The sequence below is a fragment of the Anomaloglossus baeobatrachus genome, chromosome 11 (genome assembly GCF_048569485.1).
Source record: "Anomaloglossus baeobatrachus isolate aAnoBae1 chromosome 11, aAnoBae1.hap1, whole genome shotgun sequence".
Taxonomy (NCBI): domain Eukaryota; kingdom Metazoa; phylum Chordata; class Amphibia; order Anura; family Aromobatidae; genus Anomaloglossus; species Anomaloglossus baeobatrachus.
The window spans coordinates 60,856,302-60,875,837 of record NC_134363.1 but is presented as its reverse complement, the minus strand read 5'-3'; the positions used below and the strand labels follow the sequence as shown (position 1 = coordinate 60,875,837).

Genomic DNA, 19,536 nt, shown 5'->3' with positions numbered 1-19,536 from the left:
CAATGTGTCAAGAATTTGTGACATAGTGAGAGACATTCTGTCAGCAAAAGCTGCAAACTCAGTTCCTGTCACCTGGACAGCATTCACAGGTGGTACACCCTGGGTCACGTCCAGCAGAGGTCCCGACTGTGCAAGCGCCGCAGGGGCCGAGCACTGCACACAATGGGGGTCCGTGGAGCCTGCCGGTAGAAAAGTCCCACATGCGGTGCAGGAAGCATATAATGTCTGTGCCTTGGCACCCTTGCGTTTTACGGACGACATGCTGCTGGCTCTCTGCAATGTGAGAGAGTCTATAGCCAAAGGGCGACCAGCGCTATGCAATACAAAGTATTTGTAGAAACAAAATACTAAGAATACTACTGGCACAAGAGGGGGTGAGCCCTGAGGGCTGCTTACCGCCCGCTGAATAGCGGGTAAGAGGCTGCAGAATTCCTTGTCTGGGTCTCCCCGGCTCCCCTCTGCAGCTCAGCGTGTCAGCAGGAATGGCTGCCGGCGTCTGTGGAGAGGGGCGGTCCGTGGGAGTTCCCAAACAAAAGTGCGGGAAACAGTGTCCCCTCTGTGCCGATTGTGAGGGCTGGAGTATGTAAAAACGACTCCAGCCCTCAGCGCTGATGCACTGGCCAGCGTCCCGCCCCTCTCCTGACTGGCAGGTCTGGGGGCGGGAACGAACGGAAGCAGGCCGCAAAAGCCGGGGACTCGAGTTATCAGCGCGGCCGCCGTAAAAGCGCGGGCCGCGCTGAAGTCCCCGGCGCACCACAAGTGCCAGCCGCGCCGCAGTCCCAGCGGCCGGCGCGACCGATTCCTAGAAGTGTGCCTGCTTCAGCGAAGCTGAATGAGGCCATGGCACAAGCGCCGTAGCGCTGATGTCCCCCGGCGCACTACAACACCCAGCATGCTGCGGTGTGAGCGCCAAATGCACGGGGACACAGAGTACCTTGAGGAAGCAGGGCCATGTCCCTGATGTACTCCGCTCCATCCAGCATCTTCTCCAGGGGCTGTAGATGGAGCACGGTCTCAGTGCCTGGAGACCAGTAAATCCCACTTCACCCAGAGCCCTGTAAAAAGGGATGGGGAAGGAATCAGCATGTGGGCTCCTGCCGCCGTACCCGCAATGGGTACCTCAACCTTACAAACACCTCCGACATACAGTGGGGTGAGAAGGGAGCATGCTGGGAGCCCTGTATGGGCCCTCTTTTCTTCCATCCGACATAGTCAGCAGCTGCTGCTGACTAAAAACAATGGAGCTATGCGTGCGTGTCTGACCTCCTTGCGCACAAAGCTAAAACTGAGGAATCTGTACTCCTACGGGAGGGTGTATAGCCAGAAGGGGAGGGGCCTTACACTTTTAAGTGTAGTTCTTTGTGCGGCCTCCAGAGGGCAGAAGCTATACACCACTGTCTGGGTCTCCCAATTAGGAGCGAAAAAGAAATATGTGTAGTCTTGGAAAGTGGCGATATAAGATTGTGTTTTTTTTTATTTAGAAAAAAAAAAAAAAAGATTTTCGAATTTTTTTCACCACCTGTATAATATATGTAAAGTATATACTGTGTATGTTATATATATAATATAGCCTTGCGAAAGTGTGTATATAAAATATAAATCAACACTGACCTGGTGAGTCATAGTTCTGGGCCTGTTTTGTCAGGTAGTGAAGACAACTGTAAATAAACAAACAATTGTGAAACTGCACTTTTTTTTTTTTTTTTTTTTTGCAGTTTCAACACTCTTGGGACTTTTTTCCACTTTCCAGAGCACCACACGATAAACTGAATGGTGTCATTCTTAAGTACAACTCATCTTGCAAAAGCCATCCTTCATATGACTATGTGGACTGCAAAATAAAGTTATGGCAGCTACAAAAAGAAACAAAATTGCCTAGGGTGAAGGGGTTAACACATGATAAAGTTGCAGCAGAGTTGTCTCCGCAGACAGTGATGGGTAGAGCAGGTTTTGCAGGCTCTTTATCAGAACCTTTTGGCCTTTTTCACATTTTGATCAATATTTGGACTTTCTTTCTCATGGTTTTACTGTTAAGATGTTATTGTATTAAAAGCATTGCTATATTTTGTTTTCCACAGGTAAATACAAGAAATATGCACTCCTCCAGTGATGATGAAGACAGTGACCTGAAGGAATTTAACTTTCCCCAGGAGGCCGTCCTCCAGCAGGTGACATTTCCTTACATAAAAAGCAAAGCAAAATTGCTGCATGGAAAATATAAGAAGTTCCTGGTCACCCAGGAGCCTTCGCCGAGAAAACACTGACTGGAGCTGATAGAAGCAATACTTCAAGTGAAGTTCACCTTTGCCAATTGTTTGCTTTTTTTTATTTTTTATATATATAAATGTGTACACATAATGCTCCCTTTACAAGAAAAAGAAACTTAAAACTAAAATCGAAATAGATTTTTCTTTATCGTTCCTATGGGAGACCCAGACCATGGGTGTTTAGCTTCTGCCTCCGGAGGACACACAAAGTACTACACTAAAAAGTGTAGCTCCTCCCTCTGAGCTTGTACACCCCCTGGAGAACCAGATCTAGCCAGTTTATCGCTTTGTGTTCAGGAGGCATACATCCACACATGCATTCTCATCTGATTTGTTTGATTTTTGGAAAGAGTTTGAAGAAAAGCGGGTCCATGTCTGGACTCCCGGCATGTCCCTTCTCACCCCACTGTGTCGGCGGTGTTGTTAAGGTTGATTTCCAAGGCTGGAGCCTTACATGCCGCGCTCCTTTACCATACCTCCTGGGATCTGGCTTGAAGTGGGAGCCAGCACGGTCTCCATGCCTGGCAGGAGGCCGGTCTCCATCCGCAGCCCTTCAGGATCCTGCTGGACCGGAGCACTCATCCCCAGGGACCTGGCCCTGCGTCTCAGCAGCTAAGTACCTGAGACGTTTATGTTGGGGGTCCCTGTGCTTTATTGTTTGGGGGAGAGTGTGTTTGCTGTGTTTTTTGACATTTCCGGCGGGTTCTCTAGCTGCCGCACGAGAACCGCGCCGATGGTGCCTGCGCGTCGGCCTCGCCGCTCTAATTTAGGCCCCGGCTTCGCCGGAGGCCTAGTTTCAGTTTCACTGCCCTTGCATGTCACTCATGCAGAGGGACAGGCTCGGCTCCGCCCGGCAGCCTTTCTGCACAGGGGAGGGACACTCCCCACTGCTGGGGCGTCCCTCCTCCCCTGTAGGTTTCTATGGCCCTCCAGATCCCGCTCTTTAGAGCAAGTCCCGCCTCCTCTCCTCGCTCCGGCGGCCATTTTCTCAGATTCACTCAGCGCTGGTCTGCATCCCTGCTGGGTGCTGTGTTTGGAGGTCCGGGCTTTGGGATCTGGAGGGCACACAACACCGCTTCAGCGGTCTGGTAAGCCACAACCTCTGGTTGTGGACCTCTGTATATACTCTCTGGGGTTCATTCTCTTGCAGAGCCCCCACTCCAGCAGCATGTCTCACACGAGGAGCAAGGCTCCAAAGCTTTATTCAGTATGCACTGCATGTAAGCTCCTGCTGCCTGAACCGAGCACCTGTCCACATTGTGATGCCTGCTCTAACTTGGCGGTGCCACAGCCTGGAGTCTCACCCCCAGTGGTCTCTCAGGCTGCTCCTGCTCCTGTGGCTGAACCCCCGGCTTGAGTAGAATCTTTTTCTAGGTCTATCTCCCAGTCTTTTGCTGAGTCCATGGGACTTTTGTCCAGGACTTTGCTGACCATGCATCAGCCCCCTTCACAGGGTGCCTCTGCTGCTAGGGGTCTCTCAGGACCGGAGCTCACAGAGGATTCATCATCTGGTCCCAGACCCCGTCCTCCTAAGAAGAGACGCAGGGTTCCTTCTCCCTCCTCGTCCCGCGGCTCTGATTCAGGAGCTGACTCGCAGGATGAGGAGGATGCCTTTACAGGGGGCTCGGAGGCTACCTCCATGTACCCCATTGATCTGTCCGAAAGTGACTCAGATGTTAGTGACTTGATTGCCTCCATTAATTCTGTACTGGATCTCAATCCGCCAGGATCAGAGGAGCAGCCCTCTCTGGCAGAAAAGCACCAGTTTACCTCGCCTAAGAGAGCAAAGAGTGTGTTCTTTAACCACTCCAGTTTTCAGACCGCTGTGACCAAGCTCAGGGCCTGTCCTGACAAGCGCTTCCCAAAGCGTGGTTCTGATGACCGTTTTCCCTTTCCACCTGAGGTGGTCAAGGAGTGGGCTCAATCCGGTGTCTAGGCTCTCAGACCGGACCGTTGTGTCGGTGGCTGATGGCACTTCCCTTAGGGATGCCACTGACTGTCAGATTGACCTTCTGGCCAAATCCGTGTATGAAGCGGCGGGGACCGCGTTTTCCCCAACTTTTGCAGCAGTGTGGGCTCTCAAAGCCATCTCTGCTTCTCTAGAGGAGATGCATTCCCTCACCAGGGAATCTATGCCTGAGATGGTTGCCTTAACTTCTCAAACTTCAGCTTTTTCATCTTATGCCATGTTAGCCATGCTAGAGGCTTCTCACCGCACTGCGGTGGCTTCGGCTAATTCCCTCATTAAGGAAGCTTCTGGCGGGAAGAGTACTTCCATGCCACAAACCAAAACCAGGAAACCTGTCCAGGGTAGGAATCAGTCGAGGTTTCGTTCCTTTCGTTCCTCCAACTGGTCGTCCTCTAAGCCCTCTGCCTCGTCCACTAACTCAGCCAAGGACCAGAAATCCAACTGGCGCCCAAAAGCGCGTCCACAACAGACCGCAGGAGGTGCTGCCGCTAAGGCAGCCTCCTCGTGACTATCTGTCCGCGCCAGCAACGTCCTTAGTCGGTGGCAGGCTCTCCCACTTTGGCGACGCGTGGTTTCAACAAGTCTCCGATCGGTGGGTAAGGGATATCATCTCCTACGGCTACAGGATAGAATTCTCTTCCAGCCCGCCAAACAGATTTTTTCTCTCAACTCCCCCCTGCTCCAAGGACGCCGCCTTCTCACAGGCTGTGGCATCCTTGCAGGCCAACGGAGTAATTGTACCGGTTCCCGCACGGGAACGGTTCAGAGGTTTCTACTCAAATCTCTTCCTAGTTCCCAAAAAGGACGGTTCCTTCCGGCCCATTCTGGCTGGATCTCAAGCTTCTCAACAAGCATGTTCAGGTGCGGCACTTTCGCATGGAGTCTCTGCGATCAGTCATTGCCTCAATGACCCAAGGAGATTTCCTGGCATCCATCGACATCAGAGATGCCTATCTGCATGTGCCAATTGCAGTTTCACACCAGCGTTGGCTACGTTTTGCAATCGGAGAAGATCATTTCCAATTCGTGGCTCTTCCTTTCGGGTTGGCCACAGCTCCTCGGGTATTCACCAAGGTCATGGCGGCAGTGATTGCGGTCCTGCACCTACAGGGGTTGGCAGTGATTCCTTACCTGGACGACCTTCTAGTCAAGGCGTCATCCAGCGTGGACTGTCATCTGAGTGTCTCGCTCACTCTCGCCACTCTAGCCCAGTTCGGGTGGCTTGTCAATCTTCCCAAATCCACTCTGTCTCCGACCCAGAGTCTCACATACCTAGGGATGCAGTTCGAGACTTTGCCGGCACTTGTGAAGTTGCCATTAGTCAAACAGCAGTCCCTCCAACTGGCGGTGCGCTCTCTGCTGAGACCCCGCCGTTATTCCCTCAGGCGCCTGATGCAGGTGCTGGGTCAAATGGTGGCGTCAATGGAGGCTGTTCCCTTTGCCCAGTTCCATCTGCGTCCCCTGCAGCTGGACATTCTCCGCTGTTGGGACAAGCGGCCTTCCTCCTTGTACAGGTTGGTGGCTCTGTCGCCACAGACCAGGAGCTCTCTTCAGTGGTGGCTTCGGCCCCTCTCTCTGTCCCAGGGGCGCTCCTTCCTGGCTCCGTCCTGGGTGATTCTCACCACGGATGCCAGCCTATCCGACAGGGGAGCGGTATATCTCCACCACAGAGCACAGGGCACTTGGACTCCGTCCGAGTCAGCCCTTTTCAATCAATGTGCTGGAAACCAGAGCTGTGCTTCTAGCTCTCCTAGCCTTTCACCACCTGTTGGCGGGCAGGCACATTCGAGTCCAGTCAGACAACGCGACAGCGGTTGCCTACATCAATCACCAAGGCGGGACACGCAGCCGCCTGGCAATGTTGGAGGTCCAACGCATTCTTCAAGGGGCGGAGGACTCCAAGTCCACCATATCCACAGTCCACATCCCAGGCGTAGAAAACTGGGAGGCAGATTATCTCAGCCGTCAATCTGTGGACGGTGACGAGTGGTCCCTGCACCCGGCAGTGTTTCAGTCAATCTGCCGCAAGTGGGGCACTCCGGACGTGGATCTAATGGCATCCCGTCACAACAACAAGTTTCCGGTTTACGTGGCTCGCTCCCACGATCCTCAGGCCTTTGCCGCGGACGCTCTGGTTCAAGACTGGTCCCAGTTTCGTCTGTCCTACGTGTTTCCCCCTCTAGCTCTCTTGCCCAGAGTCCTGCGCAAGATCACAATGGAGGGCCGTCGACTCATCCTCATTGCACCGGACTGGCCCAGGCGAGCTTGGTACCCATACCTGCTCCATCTGTCCGTAGAGGTGCCGTGGCATCTCCCGGACCGTCCAGACCTTCTCTCGCAAGGTCCGTTTTTCCACCTGAATTCTGCGGCTCTCAAATTGACGGCGTGGCTCTTGAGTTCTGGATTTTGACGGCTTCTGGTATTCCTCCTGAAGTAATCTCCACTATGACTCGGGCCCGTAAGTCTTCCTCCGCCAAGATCTATCACAGGACTTGGAAAATTTTCCTGTCCTGGTGTCGCTCTTCCGGCCATCCTCTTTGGCCATTCTCCTTGCCGACCCTTCTGTCCTTTCTACAGTCCGGTCTACAGCTAGGACTGTCCCTCAACTCTCTCAAGGGTCAAGTCTCAGCTCTGTCAGTGCTGTTCCAGCGGCGTCTCGCTCGGCTGGCTCAGGTCCGCACCTTCACGCAGGGCGCGTCTCACATCATTCCGCCTTACCGGCGGCCCTTAGATCCCTGGGACCTTAATTTGGTTCTCACGGTTTTGCAGAAACCCCCCTTTGAGCCCCTTAGGGAGGTTTCTTTGTTTCTTCTTTCACAGAAAGTGGCCTTTCTGGTGGCCATAACTTCCCTCAGGAGAGTCTCTGATTTGGCTGCGCTCTCTTCGGAGTCACCTTTTTTGGTTTTTCATCAAGACAAGGTGGTTCTCCGTCCGACTCCGGACTTTCTTCCTAAGGTGGTCTTTCCTTTCCACCTTAACCAGGACATTACCCTACCTTCCTTTTGTCCGGCTCCTGTTCATCGCTTTGAAAAAGCGTTGCATACTCTGGATCTGGTGCGTGCTCTCCGGATCTATGTGTCTCGCACCGCTGCTCTTAGGCGGTGCACTTCTCTTTTTGTGCTAACCACAGGCCGGCGCAAGGGCCTCTCTGCTTCTAAGCCGACCTTAGCCCGTTGGATTAGGTCGACCATTTCGGACGCCAACCAGTGTACTCAGGTGCCTCCCCCGCCGGGGATCAAGGCACATTCGACCAGAGCTGTCGGTGCCTCTTGGGCTTTCAGGCACCAGGCTACGGCTCAACAAGTCTGTCAGGCTGCCACTTGGACTAGTCTGCATACCTTCTCGAAGCACTACCAAGTGCATGCTCATGCTTCGGCAGATGCGGGCTTGGGCAGACGCATCCTTCAGGCGGCTGTCACCCATTTGTGAAGTTGGGCTCCGCCTACTTCTTAGTTTTTCTGTTTATTTCCCACCCATGGACAGCTTTGAGACGTCCCATGGTCTGGGTCTCCCATAGGAACGATAAAGAAAAAGAGAATTTTGTTTACTTACCGTAAATTCTTTTTCTTATAGTTCCGTATTGGGAGACCCAGCACCCTTCCTGTTGCCTGTTGGCACTTTCTTGTTCCGCGTGTTTTCACCGGCTGTTGTCGTTGACAGAGTCTCCGGTTGTTCTGGCTTTTGCTCTGTTTTACTTGTGGGTGGCTATTCTCCTTCAGCTTTTGCACTAAACTGGCTAGATCTGGTTCTCCAGGGGGTGTATAAGCTCAGAGGGAGGAGCTACACTTTTAAGTGTAGTACTTTGTGTGTCCTCCGGAGGCAGAAGCTAAACACCCATGGTCTGGGTCTCCCAATACGGAACTATAAGAAAAAGAATTTACGGTAAGTAACAAAATTCTCTTTTTTTTCTATTTTCAAAATATTAACTGCTGTAAACAATGGTCTGTATTTCATGCAAGCAGTTTGGGGTGAAACGCTAGAATTGTGGTCCCCTGGACTGGTTCTGGATTTCTGGTTTTGTTTCAAGGTCCGTTTCCCTAGACAAATGTATTCAGTCAAAATGATCCTTTCTTTGTCGCTCCTAATTGGGAGACCCAGACAATTGGGTGTATAGCTACTGCCTCCGGAGGCCACACAAAGTATTACACTTAAAAGTGTAAGGCCCCTCCCCTTCTGGCTATACACCCTCCCGTGGGATCACGGGCTCCTCAGTTTTCATGCTTTGTGCGAAGGAGGCACACATACACGCATAGCTCCACTGTTTAGTCAGCAGCAGCTGCTGACTATGTCGGATGGAAGAAAAGAGGGCCCATATGGGGCCCCCAGCATGCTCCCTTCTCACCCCACTTTTGTCGGCGGTGTTTGTTAAGGTTGAGGTACCCATTGCGGGTACAGAGGCTGGAGCCCACATGCTGCTTCCTTCCCCATCCCCCTTAGGGCTCTGGGTGAAGTGGGATTTACCGGTCTCCAGGCACAGAGACCGTGCTCCGTCCACAGCCCCTGGGGAATCTGCTGGATATGGAGCGGAGTATCGTCAGGGACAGGGCCCTGCTACGCCAAGGTACTCTGTGTCCCCGTACAGTCCGCGCGCACACTGCAGCATTGCTGGGTGTGTTAGTGCGCCGGGGACAACAGCGCTGCGCGCTGGTGCCATTCCTATCTACAGCTTTGCTGAGAGGGGACATGTATTTGAAACTGCCGCGCGGCCACTGTTGTCAGTTTTTTCGCTGCGGCGCGGCTGGGACTTGTGGTGCGCCGGGGACTTCCGCGCTGGCCGTGCATATATCACGGCCGCGCTTATTACTCGAGTCCCCGGCTTTCTGCGGCCTAGTTTCGTTTCGTTCCCGCCCCCAGGCCTGCCAGTCAGGGGAAGGGCGGGACGCTGTATAGAATGTCAGCGCAGAGGGCTGGAGTCTGCTTTGCATACTCCAGCCCTCACACTGGGCACAGTGGGACGCCAGTTTCCCGCACTTTGTTTGAGGCACGCCCACGATCCCTCTCTTCACAGGACGCCGGCATCCATTCCTGTGGTGCAGTCTGAGCTGGAGAGAGGAGACTGGGAGACCCAGACACGGGATTCTGGTGCCCACACACCCGCTTTCAGCGGGCGGTAAGCTGCCCTCAAGGGCTGACCCCACTGGTGCCGAAGTGTATATTGTATTTTATGCTTGCGGCTTTACATTGCACTGTACGGTCGCTGGGGATCCTCTGCTATATACCCTCCTAGATTTCTCAGAGGACACAACAGCATGTCGACCGCAAAAAGCAAAGGTGCCAAGGCACAGGCTTTCTATGCTGCTTGTACCGCTTGTGGGGCTGTTCTACCGGCAGGTTCCACTGACCCCCACTGTGTGCAGTGCTCGGCCCCTATGGCACTTGCTCGGCCGGGGCCTCTGCTGGAGGTGACCCAGGCAGAACCTCCTGTGAATACTGTCCAGGTGACAGGGACGGAGTTTGCAGTCTTTGCTGACAGATTGTCTGTGACTATGACTAAAATTCTTGAAACATTGCAGTCTAGACCAGTACCTCAGGCCATGGGCACTGTTAACTCATTGCTCACTGGTCCCCCTCAGTCGGAACAGCTCCGGGATCCGGGGGTGTCTCTTGCATCCCAGGGTGATGGCTCTGACACGGACGACAGTCCCAGACAGCCTAAACGAGCTCGCTATGAGCGGCCCTCGACTTCATCACACTGGTCAGGGTCCCAGCAGGAGGACTCTCTGTATGATGAGGCGGAGATAGCTGATCAGGATTCTGATCCTGAGACCGCTTTCAATTTGGATACACCAGATGGTGACGCCATAGTGAATGATCTTATAGCGTCCATCAATAAAATGTTGGACATTTCTCCCCCTGCTCCTCCTGTGGAGGAGACCGCTTCACAGCAGGAGAAATTCCATTTCAGGTATCCCAAGCGTAAATTAAGTGTATTTCTGGACCACTCTGACTTTAGAGAGGCAATCCAGAAACACCACGCTTTTCCGGATAAGCGTTTTTCCAAGCGGCTTAAAGATACACGTTATCCTTTTCCCCCAGACGTGGTCAAGGGCTGGACCCAGTGTCCCAAGGTGGATCCTCCAATCTCCAGGCTTGCAGCTAGATCCTTAGTTGCAGTGGAAGATGGGGCGGCACTTAAAGATGCCACTGACAGGCAGATGGAGCTCTGGTTGAAATCCATCTATGAAGCTATCGGCGCGTCGTTTGCTCCAGCATTCGCAGCCGTATGGGCACTCCAAGCTATTTCAGCTGGTCTTACACAGATTGACACGGTCACACGTACATCTGCTCCGCAGGTGGCACCCTTAACCTCTCAAATGTCTGCATTTGCGTCTTACGCGATCAATGCTGTCCTAGACTCTACGAGCCGTACGGCAGTGGCGTCCGCCAACTCCGTAGTTTTACGCAGAGCCTTGTGGTTAAGAGAATGGAAGGCAGATTCTGCTTCCAAAAAGTGTTTAACCAGTTTGCCATTTTCTCGTGACCGACTGTTTGGGGAGCACTTAGATGAAATCATTAAACACTCCAAGGGTAAAGATTCATCTTTACCTCAGCCCAGACAAAATAAACCCCAACAGAGGAGAGGACAGTCGGGGTTTCGGTCCTTTCGAGGCTCAGGCAGGTCCCAATTCTCCTCGTCCAAAAGGACTCAAAAGGATCAGAGGAGCTCAGATTCTTGGCGAACTCAGTCACGGCCAAAAAAGACAGCCGGAAGACCCGCTACCAAGGCGGCTTCCTCATGACTTTCGGCCTCCTCTCTCCGCATCCTCGGTCGGTGGCAGGCTCTCCCGCTTTGGCGACATTTGGCTGCCACAGGTCACAGACCGTTGGGTGAGAGACATTCTGTCTCACGGGTACAGGATAGAGTTCAGCTCTCATCCTCCAACTCGCTTCTTCAGAACTTCTCCACCTCCCGACCGAGCCGATGCTCTGCGGCTAGCGGTGTCCACTCTAAAAGCGGAAGGAGTGGTGACCCCCGTTCCTCTTCTGGAACAAGGTCACGGTTTTTACTCCAATTTGTTTGTGGTGCCAAAAAAGGACGGATCTTTCCGTCCTGTTCTGGACCTAAAACTGCTCAACAAGCATGTGAAAACCAGGCGGTTCCGGATGGAATCCCTCCGTTCCGTCATCGCCTCAATGTCTCAAGGAGATTTCCTAGCATCAATAGACATCAAAGATGCTTATCTCCATGTGCCGATTGCTCCAGAGCACCAGCGTTTTCTACGCTTCGTTATAGGAGACGAGCACCTTCAGTTCGTAGCCCTGCCTTTCGGTTTGGCGACAGCTCCAAGGGTCTTCACCAAGGTCATGGCAGCAGTAGTAGCAGTCCTGCACTCTCAGGGTCACTCGGTGATCCCTTACTTGGACGATCTACTTGTCAAGGCACCCTCTCAAGAGGCATGCCAAAACAGCCTGAACGTTGCGCTGGAGACTCTCCAGAGTTTCGGGTGGATCATCAACTTTTCAAAGTCAAATCTCACCCCGACCCAATCGATAACATACCTTGGCATGGAGTTTCATACTCTCTCAGCGATAGTGATGCTTCCGCTGGACAAACAGCGTTCACTACAGACAGGGGTGCAATCTCTCCTTCAAGGCCAGTCACACCCCTTGAGACGCCTCATGCACTTCCTAGGGAAGATGGTTGCAGCAATGGAGGCAGTCCCTTTCGCGCAGTTTCATCTGCGTCCACTACAATGGGACATTCTCCGTCAATGGGACGGGAAGTCGACGTCCCTCGACAGGAACGTCTCCCTTTCTCAGGCGGCCAAGGAATCTCTTCAGTGGTGGCTTCTTCCCACCTCATTGTCAAAGGGAAAGTCCTTCCTACCCCCATCCTGGGCGGTGGTCACGACGGACGCGAGCCTGTCAGGGTGGGGAGCGGTTTTTCTCCACCACAGGGCTCAGGGTACGTGGACTCAGCAAGAGTCCACCCTTCAGATCAATGTTCTAGAAATCAGAGCAGTGTATCTTGCCCTACAAGCCTTCCAGCAGTGGCTGGAAGGCAAGCAGATCCGAATTCAGTCGGACAACTCCACAGCGGTAGCATACATCAACCACCAAGGTGGCACACGCAGTCGGCAAGCCTTCCAGGAAGTCCGACGGATTCTAACGTGGGTGGAAGACACGGCTTCCACCATTTCCGCAGTTCACATCCCAGGCGTGGAAAACTGGGAAGCAGACTTCCTCAGTCGCCAGGGTATGGACACAGGGGAATGGTCCCTTCACCCGGACGTGTTTCAGGAGATCTGTCGCCGCTGGGGGATGCCGGACGTCGACCTGATGGCGTCACGGTACAACAACAAGGTCCCGGCTTTCATGGCACGGTCTCACGATCACCGAGCTCTGGCGGCAGACGCCTTAGTTCAAGATTGGTCGCAATTCCGACTACCTTATGTGTTCCCACCTCTGGCATTGTTACCCAGAGTGCTGCGCAAGATCAGGGCCGACTGCCGTCGCGCCATCCTCGTCGCTCCAGACTGGCCGAGGAGATCGTGGTACCCAGATCTGTGGCACCTCACGGTAGGCCAACCATGGGCACTACCAGAAAGACCAGACTTGCTATCTCAAGGGCCGTTTTTCCACCTGAATTCTGCGGCCCTGAACCTGACTCTGTGGCCATTGAGTCCTGGATCCTAGCGTCTTCAGGATTATCTAGAAATGTTATTACCACCATGAGACAGGCTAGAAAACCATCCTCCGCCAAGATCTACCACAGGCCGTGGAAGATATTCTTATCTTGGTGCGCGGCTCAGGGAGTTCCTCCCTGGCCTTTTGCATTGCCTACTTTTCTTTCCTTCCTGCAATCCGGGTTGGAAAAAGGTTTGTCGCTCAGCTCCCTTAAAGGACAAGTCTCAGCGCTATCTGTATTTTTTCAGAAACGCCTAGCACGACTTATTCAGGTGCGCACGTTTCTGCAAGGAGTTGGTCATATCGTCCCTCCTTACAAGCGGCCGTTAGAGCCCTGGGATCTGAACAAGGTTCTAATTGCTCTCCAGAAGCCGCCTTTCGAGCCTATGAAGGATGTTTCCCTTTCTCGTCTTTCACAGAAAGTGGCTTTTCTAGTAGCGGTCACGTCTCTTCGGAGAGTGTCCGAGCTAGCGGCGCTCTCATGCAAATCTCCCTTCCTGGTGTTTCACCAGGACAAGGTGGTTCTACGTCCGGTTCCTGAGTTTCTCCCTAAGGTGGTATCCCCCTTTCATCTCAATCAGGATGTCACATTACCTTCCTTGTGTCCTCATCCAGTTCATCAATTTGAGAAAGGTTTGCATTTGTTGGATCTGGTCAGAGCACTCAGGATCTACATTTCCTGCACGGCGCCCTTACGCCGCTCGGATGCACTCTTTGTCCTTGTCGCTGGTCAGCGTAAAGGGTCGCAAGCTTGCAAATCCACCCTGGCTCGGTGGATCAAGGAACCAATTCTTGAAACCTACCGTTCTGCGGGGCTTCCGGTTCCTTCAGGGCTGAAGGCCCATTCTACCAGAGCCGTGGGTGCGTCCTGGGCATTACGGCACCAGGCTACGGCTCAGCAGGTGTGCCAGGTGGCTACCTGGTCGAGTCTGCACACTTTTACCAAGCATTATCAGGTGCATACCTACGCTTCGGCGGACGCCAGCCTAGGTAGACAAGTCCTTCAGGCGGCGGTTGCCCACCTGTAGGAAAGGGCTGTTTGACGGCCCTATCACGAGGTATTCTTTTACCCACCCAGGGACTGCTTTTGGACGTCCCAATTGTCTGGGTCTCCCAATTAGGAGCGACAAAGAAGAAGGGAATTTTGTTTACTTACCGTAAATTCCTTTTCTTCTAGCTCCAATTGGGAGACCCAGCACCCGCCCTGTTTTCTTAGGGATTTTTGTTTTTTTCGAGTACACATGTTGTTCATGTTGAATGGTTTCAGTTCTCCGATGTTTCTTCGGATTGAATTTGTCTTTAAACCTGTTATTGGCTTTCCTCCTTCTTGCTTTTGCACTAAAACTGAGGAGCCCGTGATCCCACGGGAGGGTGTATAGCCAGAAGGGGAGGGGCCTTACACTTTTAAGTGTAATACTTTGTGTGGCCTCCGGAGGCAGTAGCTATACACCCAATTGTCTGGGTCTCCCAATTGGAGCTAGAAGAAAAGGAATTTACGGTAAGTAAACAAAATTCCCTTCTTTCAATATAGTACTTGCCTCTGTGAATGTCACGTGCAATGCTTCTTGGAAACTTTTAGTACTTTGTCTTGGTTTGCGTTTGTTCAAGGGCGTTTGACAACCCAAATTGACAGTATAGAGTAAGCACATCGCCTTGTAGGGGGGTGCATAAAAATCACACATTTATATATATTTTTTTAAAAACATTACATTTTTATTAGAATATAAAATCATATATTACATCATATATGTTTCAACAGTGATAATACTACTTATCACAACAAATTATTTGGGAAGAATGGGGAGGGGTGACATCGGATGGTACCCTTGTGTTACCAGTAATGTCACATTTCTACATCCACAGTGTTTTTGATCTGAAGGATAGCCAGCTATCCCATTTTTTTGAGAAATAGTGATGACTTGTCAGTGGAAGAGGCAATTAATTTCTCCAACAGACAGTTGACCTATCTAATAACTATCCCTGTTTTGCCGAAACTGACATGTAATCAAATATGATCATTCAGATTGTTGGTGCACCCTGGGGGTAGCCAAGATCCTCAACACACCCTTGCGCCCCCAGACATTTTGCATGTCCCCCCTCCCTCACTGGTGATTGACAGTACTGGCTTGCCTCATGTAAACACCGTCTGCAAAGCTCCGGCAAGTCGGTCACCTTTGAGAGAAACCGGGCATACAAAGACTATAGGTGCTACTTTAGACTAAGCCTTTTGGCCACACCAAGGGTGCACAGAGAACCCGAATAATAATATTTAATTATACATCAGTTTCTGCATAACAGGGTCAGTGATTAGATTACCTTCTCCCTGCCCTGCTCCCCTAGAATGACAGGTGTGCGTGTGTGTGTGTGTATAGGTAGCAGGGCCGGATTAAGGTTGGTGGGGGCCCCTGGGCAGAAAATCTGGTGGGGGCCCCATAACGTTAACATTTTTAGCCATAACAGTAGAGCGCGAACTGTAGCATTTAGATAGAAATCCAATGAACATTTATCCTGTTCTGCCACATTCAGATTTACAGTACTACAATACAAACACAGTCCAGGATCACTCACAGCCGTCACTTATACACGGAAAGTAGAGTTAAGGCTGCTTTACACATTTCGATCTCGTATGCGATCACACACGCCCCCATCGGATGTGCGGAACAGGCAATTTGTTGCCCATGTCGCACAAACGATTACCCCCATCACACGTACCTTCCAAACGACCTCGCTGTGGGCAGCGAACATCCACTTCCTGGAGTGGGAGGGATGTTCGGCGTCACAGCAACGTCACACAGCGGCCGGCCAATAGAAGCGGAGAGGCGGAGATGAGCGGGGCGTAAACATCCCGCCCACCTCCTTCCTTCCGCATTGCCGGCAGTATGCAGGTAAGCTGCAGTTCATCGTTCCCGGGGTGTCACACGGAGCGATGTGTGCTGCCTCAAGAACGATGAACAACCAGACGTTCAATTTTTAGAAAATGAACGACGTGTCAGCGATCAACGTTTTAACGCACAATTAGGGTCGCACGTAGCTGTCACACACTACAATATCACTAACGATGCCGGATGTGCGTCACTTACGACGTGACACATCGTTATATATATTGTAGCGTGTAAAACTTTACTCACATTTCTTTGTCGCTCCATTGGGAGACCCAGACAATTGGTGTATAGCTCATGCCTCCGGAGGCCACACAAAGTATTACACTAAAAGTGTAAAGCCCCTCCCCTTCTGCCTATACACCCCCCGTGCATCACGGGTTCCTCAGTTTTCAAGCTTTGTGCGAAGGAGGTCAGACATCCACGCATAGCTCCACTGTTTAGTCAGCAGTAGCTGCTGACTATGTCGGATGGAAGAAATGTGGGCCCATATAGGGCCCCCAGCATGCTCCCTTCTCACCCCACTCTTGGCGGTGTTTGTTAAGGTTGAGGTATCCATTGCGGGTACGGAGGCTGGAGCTCACATGCTGCTTTCCTTCCCCATCCCCCTTAGGGCTCTGGGTGAAGTGGGATCCTACCGGTCTCCAGGCACAGGAGACCGTGCTCCATCCACTGCCACTGGGGTATCTGCTGGATATGGAGCTGAGTATCGTCAGGGACATGGCCCTGCTACGTCAAGGTACTCTGTGTCCCCGTACAGACCGCGCGCAGACACACCGCAGCATTGCTGGGTGTGTTAGTGCGCTGGGGACAACAGCGCTGCGCGCTTGTGCCACTACTCACTACAGCTTTGCTGAGTTAGTTAATGTATTGGGGACTGCCGCGCCGGCCGCTGCTGTCAGTTTTACACTGCGGCGCGGCTGGGATTTGTAGTGCGCCGGGGACTTCCGCGCTGGCCGTGCCTCTGGACGGCCGCGCTTATTACTCGAGTCCCCGGCTTTTACGGCCTAGTCTCGTGGCTTTCCCGCCCCCAGGCCTGCCAGTCCGGGGAGGGGCGGGACGCTGTGCCGGACGTCAGCGCCGAGGGCTGGCGGCTGCTTGCATACTCCAGCCCACTCACTGAACACAGTGGGACGCCAGTTTCCCGCACTTTGTCTGAGGCACGCCCACGGTACGCCCCTCTTCACAGGACGCCGGCAGCCATTCCTGTGTGCAGCTGGAGAGGGGAGACAAGCTCTGGGGGAGACACGGGATTCTGGCGACCACACACCCGCTTTTCAGCGGGCGGTAAGCAGCACCTGAAGTGCTGATCCCACTAGCGCCGAAGTGTTCATTTGTACTTTTATGCTTGTATTCTATACATTGCACTGTACGGTCGCTATTCTTGGCTATATACCCTCCTAGATTGCTCAGAGGACAGCATGTCGTCCGCAAAAAGCAAGGGTGCCAAGGCACAGGCTTTCTATGCTGCTTGTACTGCTTGTGAGGCTGTTCTACCGGCAGGTTCCACTGATCCCCATTGTGTGCAGAACCACCTGTGAACACTGTCCAGGTGACGGGGACGGAGTTTGCAGTTTTTGCTGATAGATTGTCTGTGACTATGACTAAAATTCTAGAAACTTTGCAGTCCAGACCGGTACCTCAGTCCATGGGCACTGTTGAATCATTGCCCCCTGGTCCCCCTCAGTTGGATCAACTCCGGGCTCCGGGGATGTCCCATGCATCCCAGGGTGAAGGCTCTGACACGGACGACAGTCCCAGACGGCCTAAGCGAGCTCGCTGGGAACGGCCCTCGACATCATCACACTGGTCAGGGTCCCAGCAGGAGGACCCTCTGTATGATGAAGCGGAGGTAGCTGATCAGGATTCTGATCCTGAGACCGCTCTCAATCTGGATACACCTGAGAGTGACGCCATAGTGAATGATCTTATAGCGTCCATCAATCGAATGTTGGATATTTCTCCCTAAGCTCCTCCAGTGGAGGAGTCAGCTTCACAGCAGGAGAAATTCCATTTCAGGTATTCCAAGCGTAAATTGAGTACTTTTCTGGACCACTCTGACTTCAGGGAGGCAGTCCAGAAACACCACGCTTATCCAGATAAGCGTTTCTCCAAACGCCTTAAGGATACACGTTATCCCTTCCCTCCTGACGTGGTCAAGGGCTGGACCCAGTGTCCCAAGGTGGATCCTCCAATCTCCAGGCTTGCGGCTAGATCCGTAGTTGCAGTGGAAGATGGGGCTTCACTTAAAGATTCCACTGACAGACAGATGGAGCTCTGGTTGATATCCATCTATGAAGCTATCGGCGCGTCGTTTGCTCCAGCATTCGCAGCCGTGTGGGCACTCCAAGCTATTTCAGCTGGTCTGGCGCAGATTGACACTGTCACACGTACATCTGTTCCGCAAGTGGCATCCTTAACCTCTCAAATGTCGGCATTTGCGTCTTACGCTATTAATGCTGTCCTGGGCTCTACGAGCCGTACGGCAGTGGTGTCTGCCAACTCCGTGGTTTTACGCAGAGCCTTGTGGTTAAGGGAATGGAAGGCAGATTCTGCTTCCAAAAAGTGTTTAACCAGTTTGCCATTTTCTGGTGACCGACTGTTTGGTGAGCGATTGGATGAAATCATTAAGCAATCCAAGGGTAAGGATTCATCCTTACCTCAGCCCAGACCAAGCAAACCACAACAGAGGAGGGGACAGTCGAGGTTTCGGTCCTTTCGAGGCTTGGGCAGGTCCCAATTCTCCTCGTCCAAAAGGTCTCAAAAGGATCAGAGGAGCTCAGATTCTTGGCGGGCTCAGTCACGCCCAAAGAAGACAGCCGGAGGAACCGCTACCAAGGCGGCTTCCTCATGACTTTCGGCCCCTCTCTCCGCATCCTCGGTCGGTGGCAGGCTCTCCCGCTTTGGCGACATTTGGCTGCCACAGGTCCAAGACCGTTGGGTGAGAGACATTCTGTCTCACGGGTACAGGATAGAGTTCAGCTCTCGTCCTCCGACTCTATTCTTCAGAACGTCTCCGCCTCCCGACCGAGCCAATGCTCTTCTGCAGGCGGTGTGCACTCTAAAGGCAGAAGGAGTGGTGATCCCTGTTCCTCTTCAGCAGCAAGGTCACGGTTTTTACTCCAATTTGTTTGTGGTGCCAAAAAAGGACGGGTCTTTCCGTTCCGTTCTGGACCTAAAACTGCTCAACAAGCACGTGAAAACCAGGCGGTTCCGGATGGAATCCCTCCGCTCCGTCATCGCCGCAATGTCTCAAGGAGATTTCCTAGCGTCAATAGACATCAAGGATGCTTATCTCCACGTGCCGATTGCTCCAGAGCATCAGCGTTTTCTACGCTTCGTTATAGGAGACGAACACCTTCAGTTCGTAGCTCTGCCTTTCGGTCTGGCGACAGCCCCAAGGGTCTTCACCAAGGTCACAGTCCTGCACTCTCAGGGACACTCTGTGATCCCTTACTTAGACGATCTGCTGGTCAAGGCGCCCTCTCAAGAGGCATGCCAACACAGCCTGAACGTTGCGCTGGAGACTCTCCAGAGTTTCGGGTGGATCATCAACTTTTCAAAGTCAAATCTCTCCCCGGCCCAATCGCTGACATATCTTGGCATGGAGTTTCATACTCTCTCAGCGATAGTGAAGCTTCCGCTGGACAAACAACGTTCACTACAGATAGGGGTGCAATCTCTCCTTCAAGGCCAGTTGCACCCCTTGAGGCGCCTCATGCACTTCCTAGGGAAGATGGTAGCAGCAATGGAGGCAGTCCCTTTCGCGCAGTTTCATCTGCGTCCACTACAA

General features: G+C 52.6%; 1 protein-coding gene across 5 annotated transcripts in view; it reads left to right on the top strand.

Moving 5' to 3' along the window:
• The window catches only part of PPP6R1 (protein phosphatase 6 regulatory subunit 1), a 206,548-nt gene that overhangs the window by 104,454 nt on the left and 82,558 nt on the right, over positions 1-19,536 (top strand). For all 5 annotated transcript variants that reach the window (XM_075328119.1, XM_075328120.1, XM_075328116.1 and 2 more), the window contains exon 14: positions 2,079-2,168. In XM_075328119.1, the coding sequence (XP_075184234.1) occupies positions 2,079-2,168 (90 nt within the window). The remainder of the gene's footprint in view (positions 1-2,078; positions 2,169-19,536) is intronic.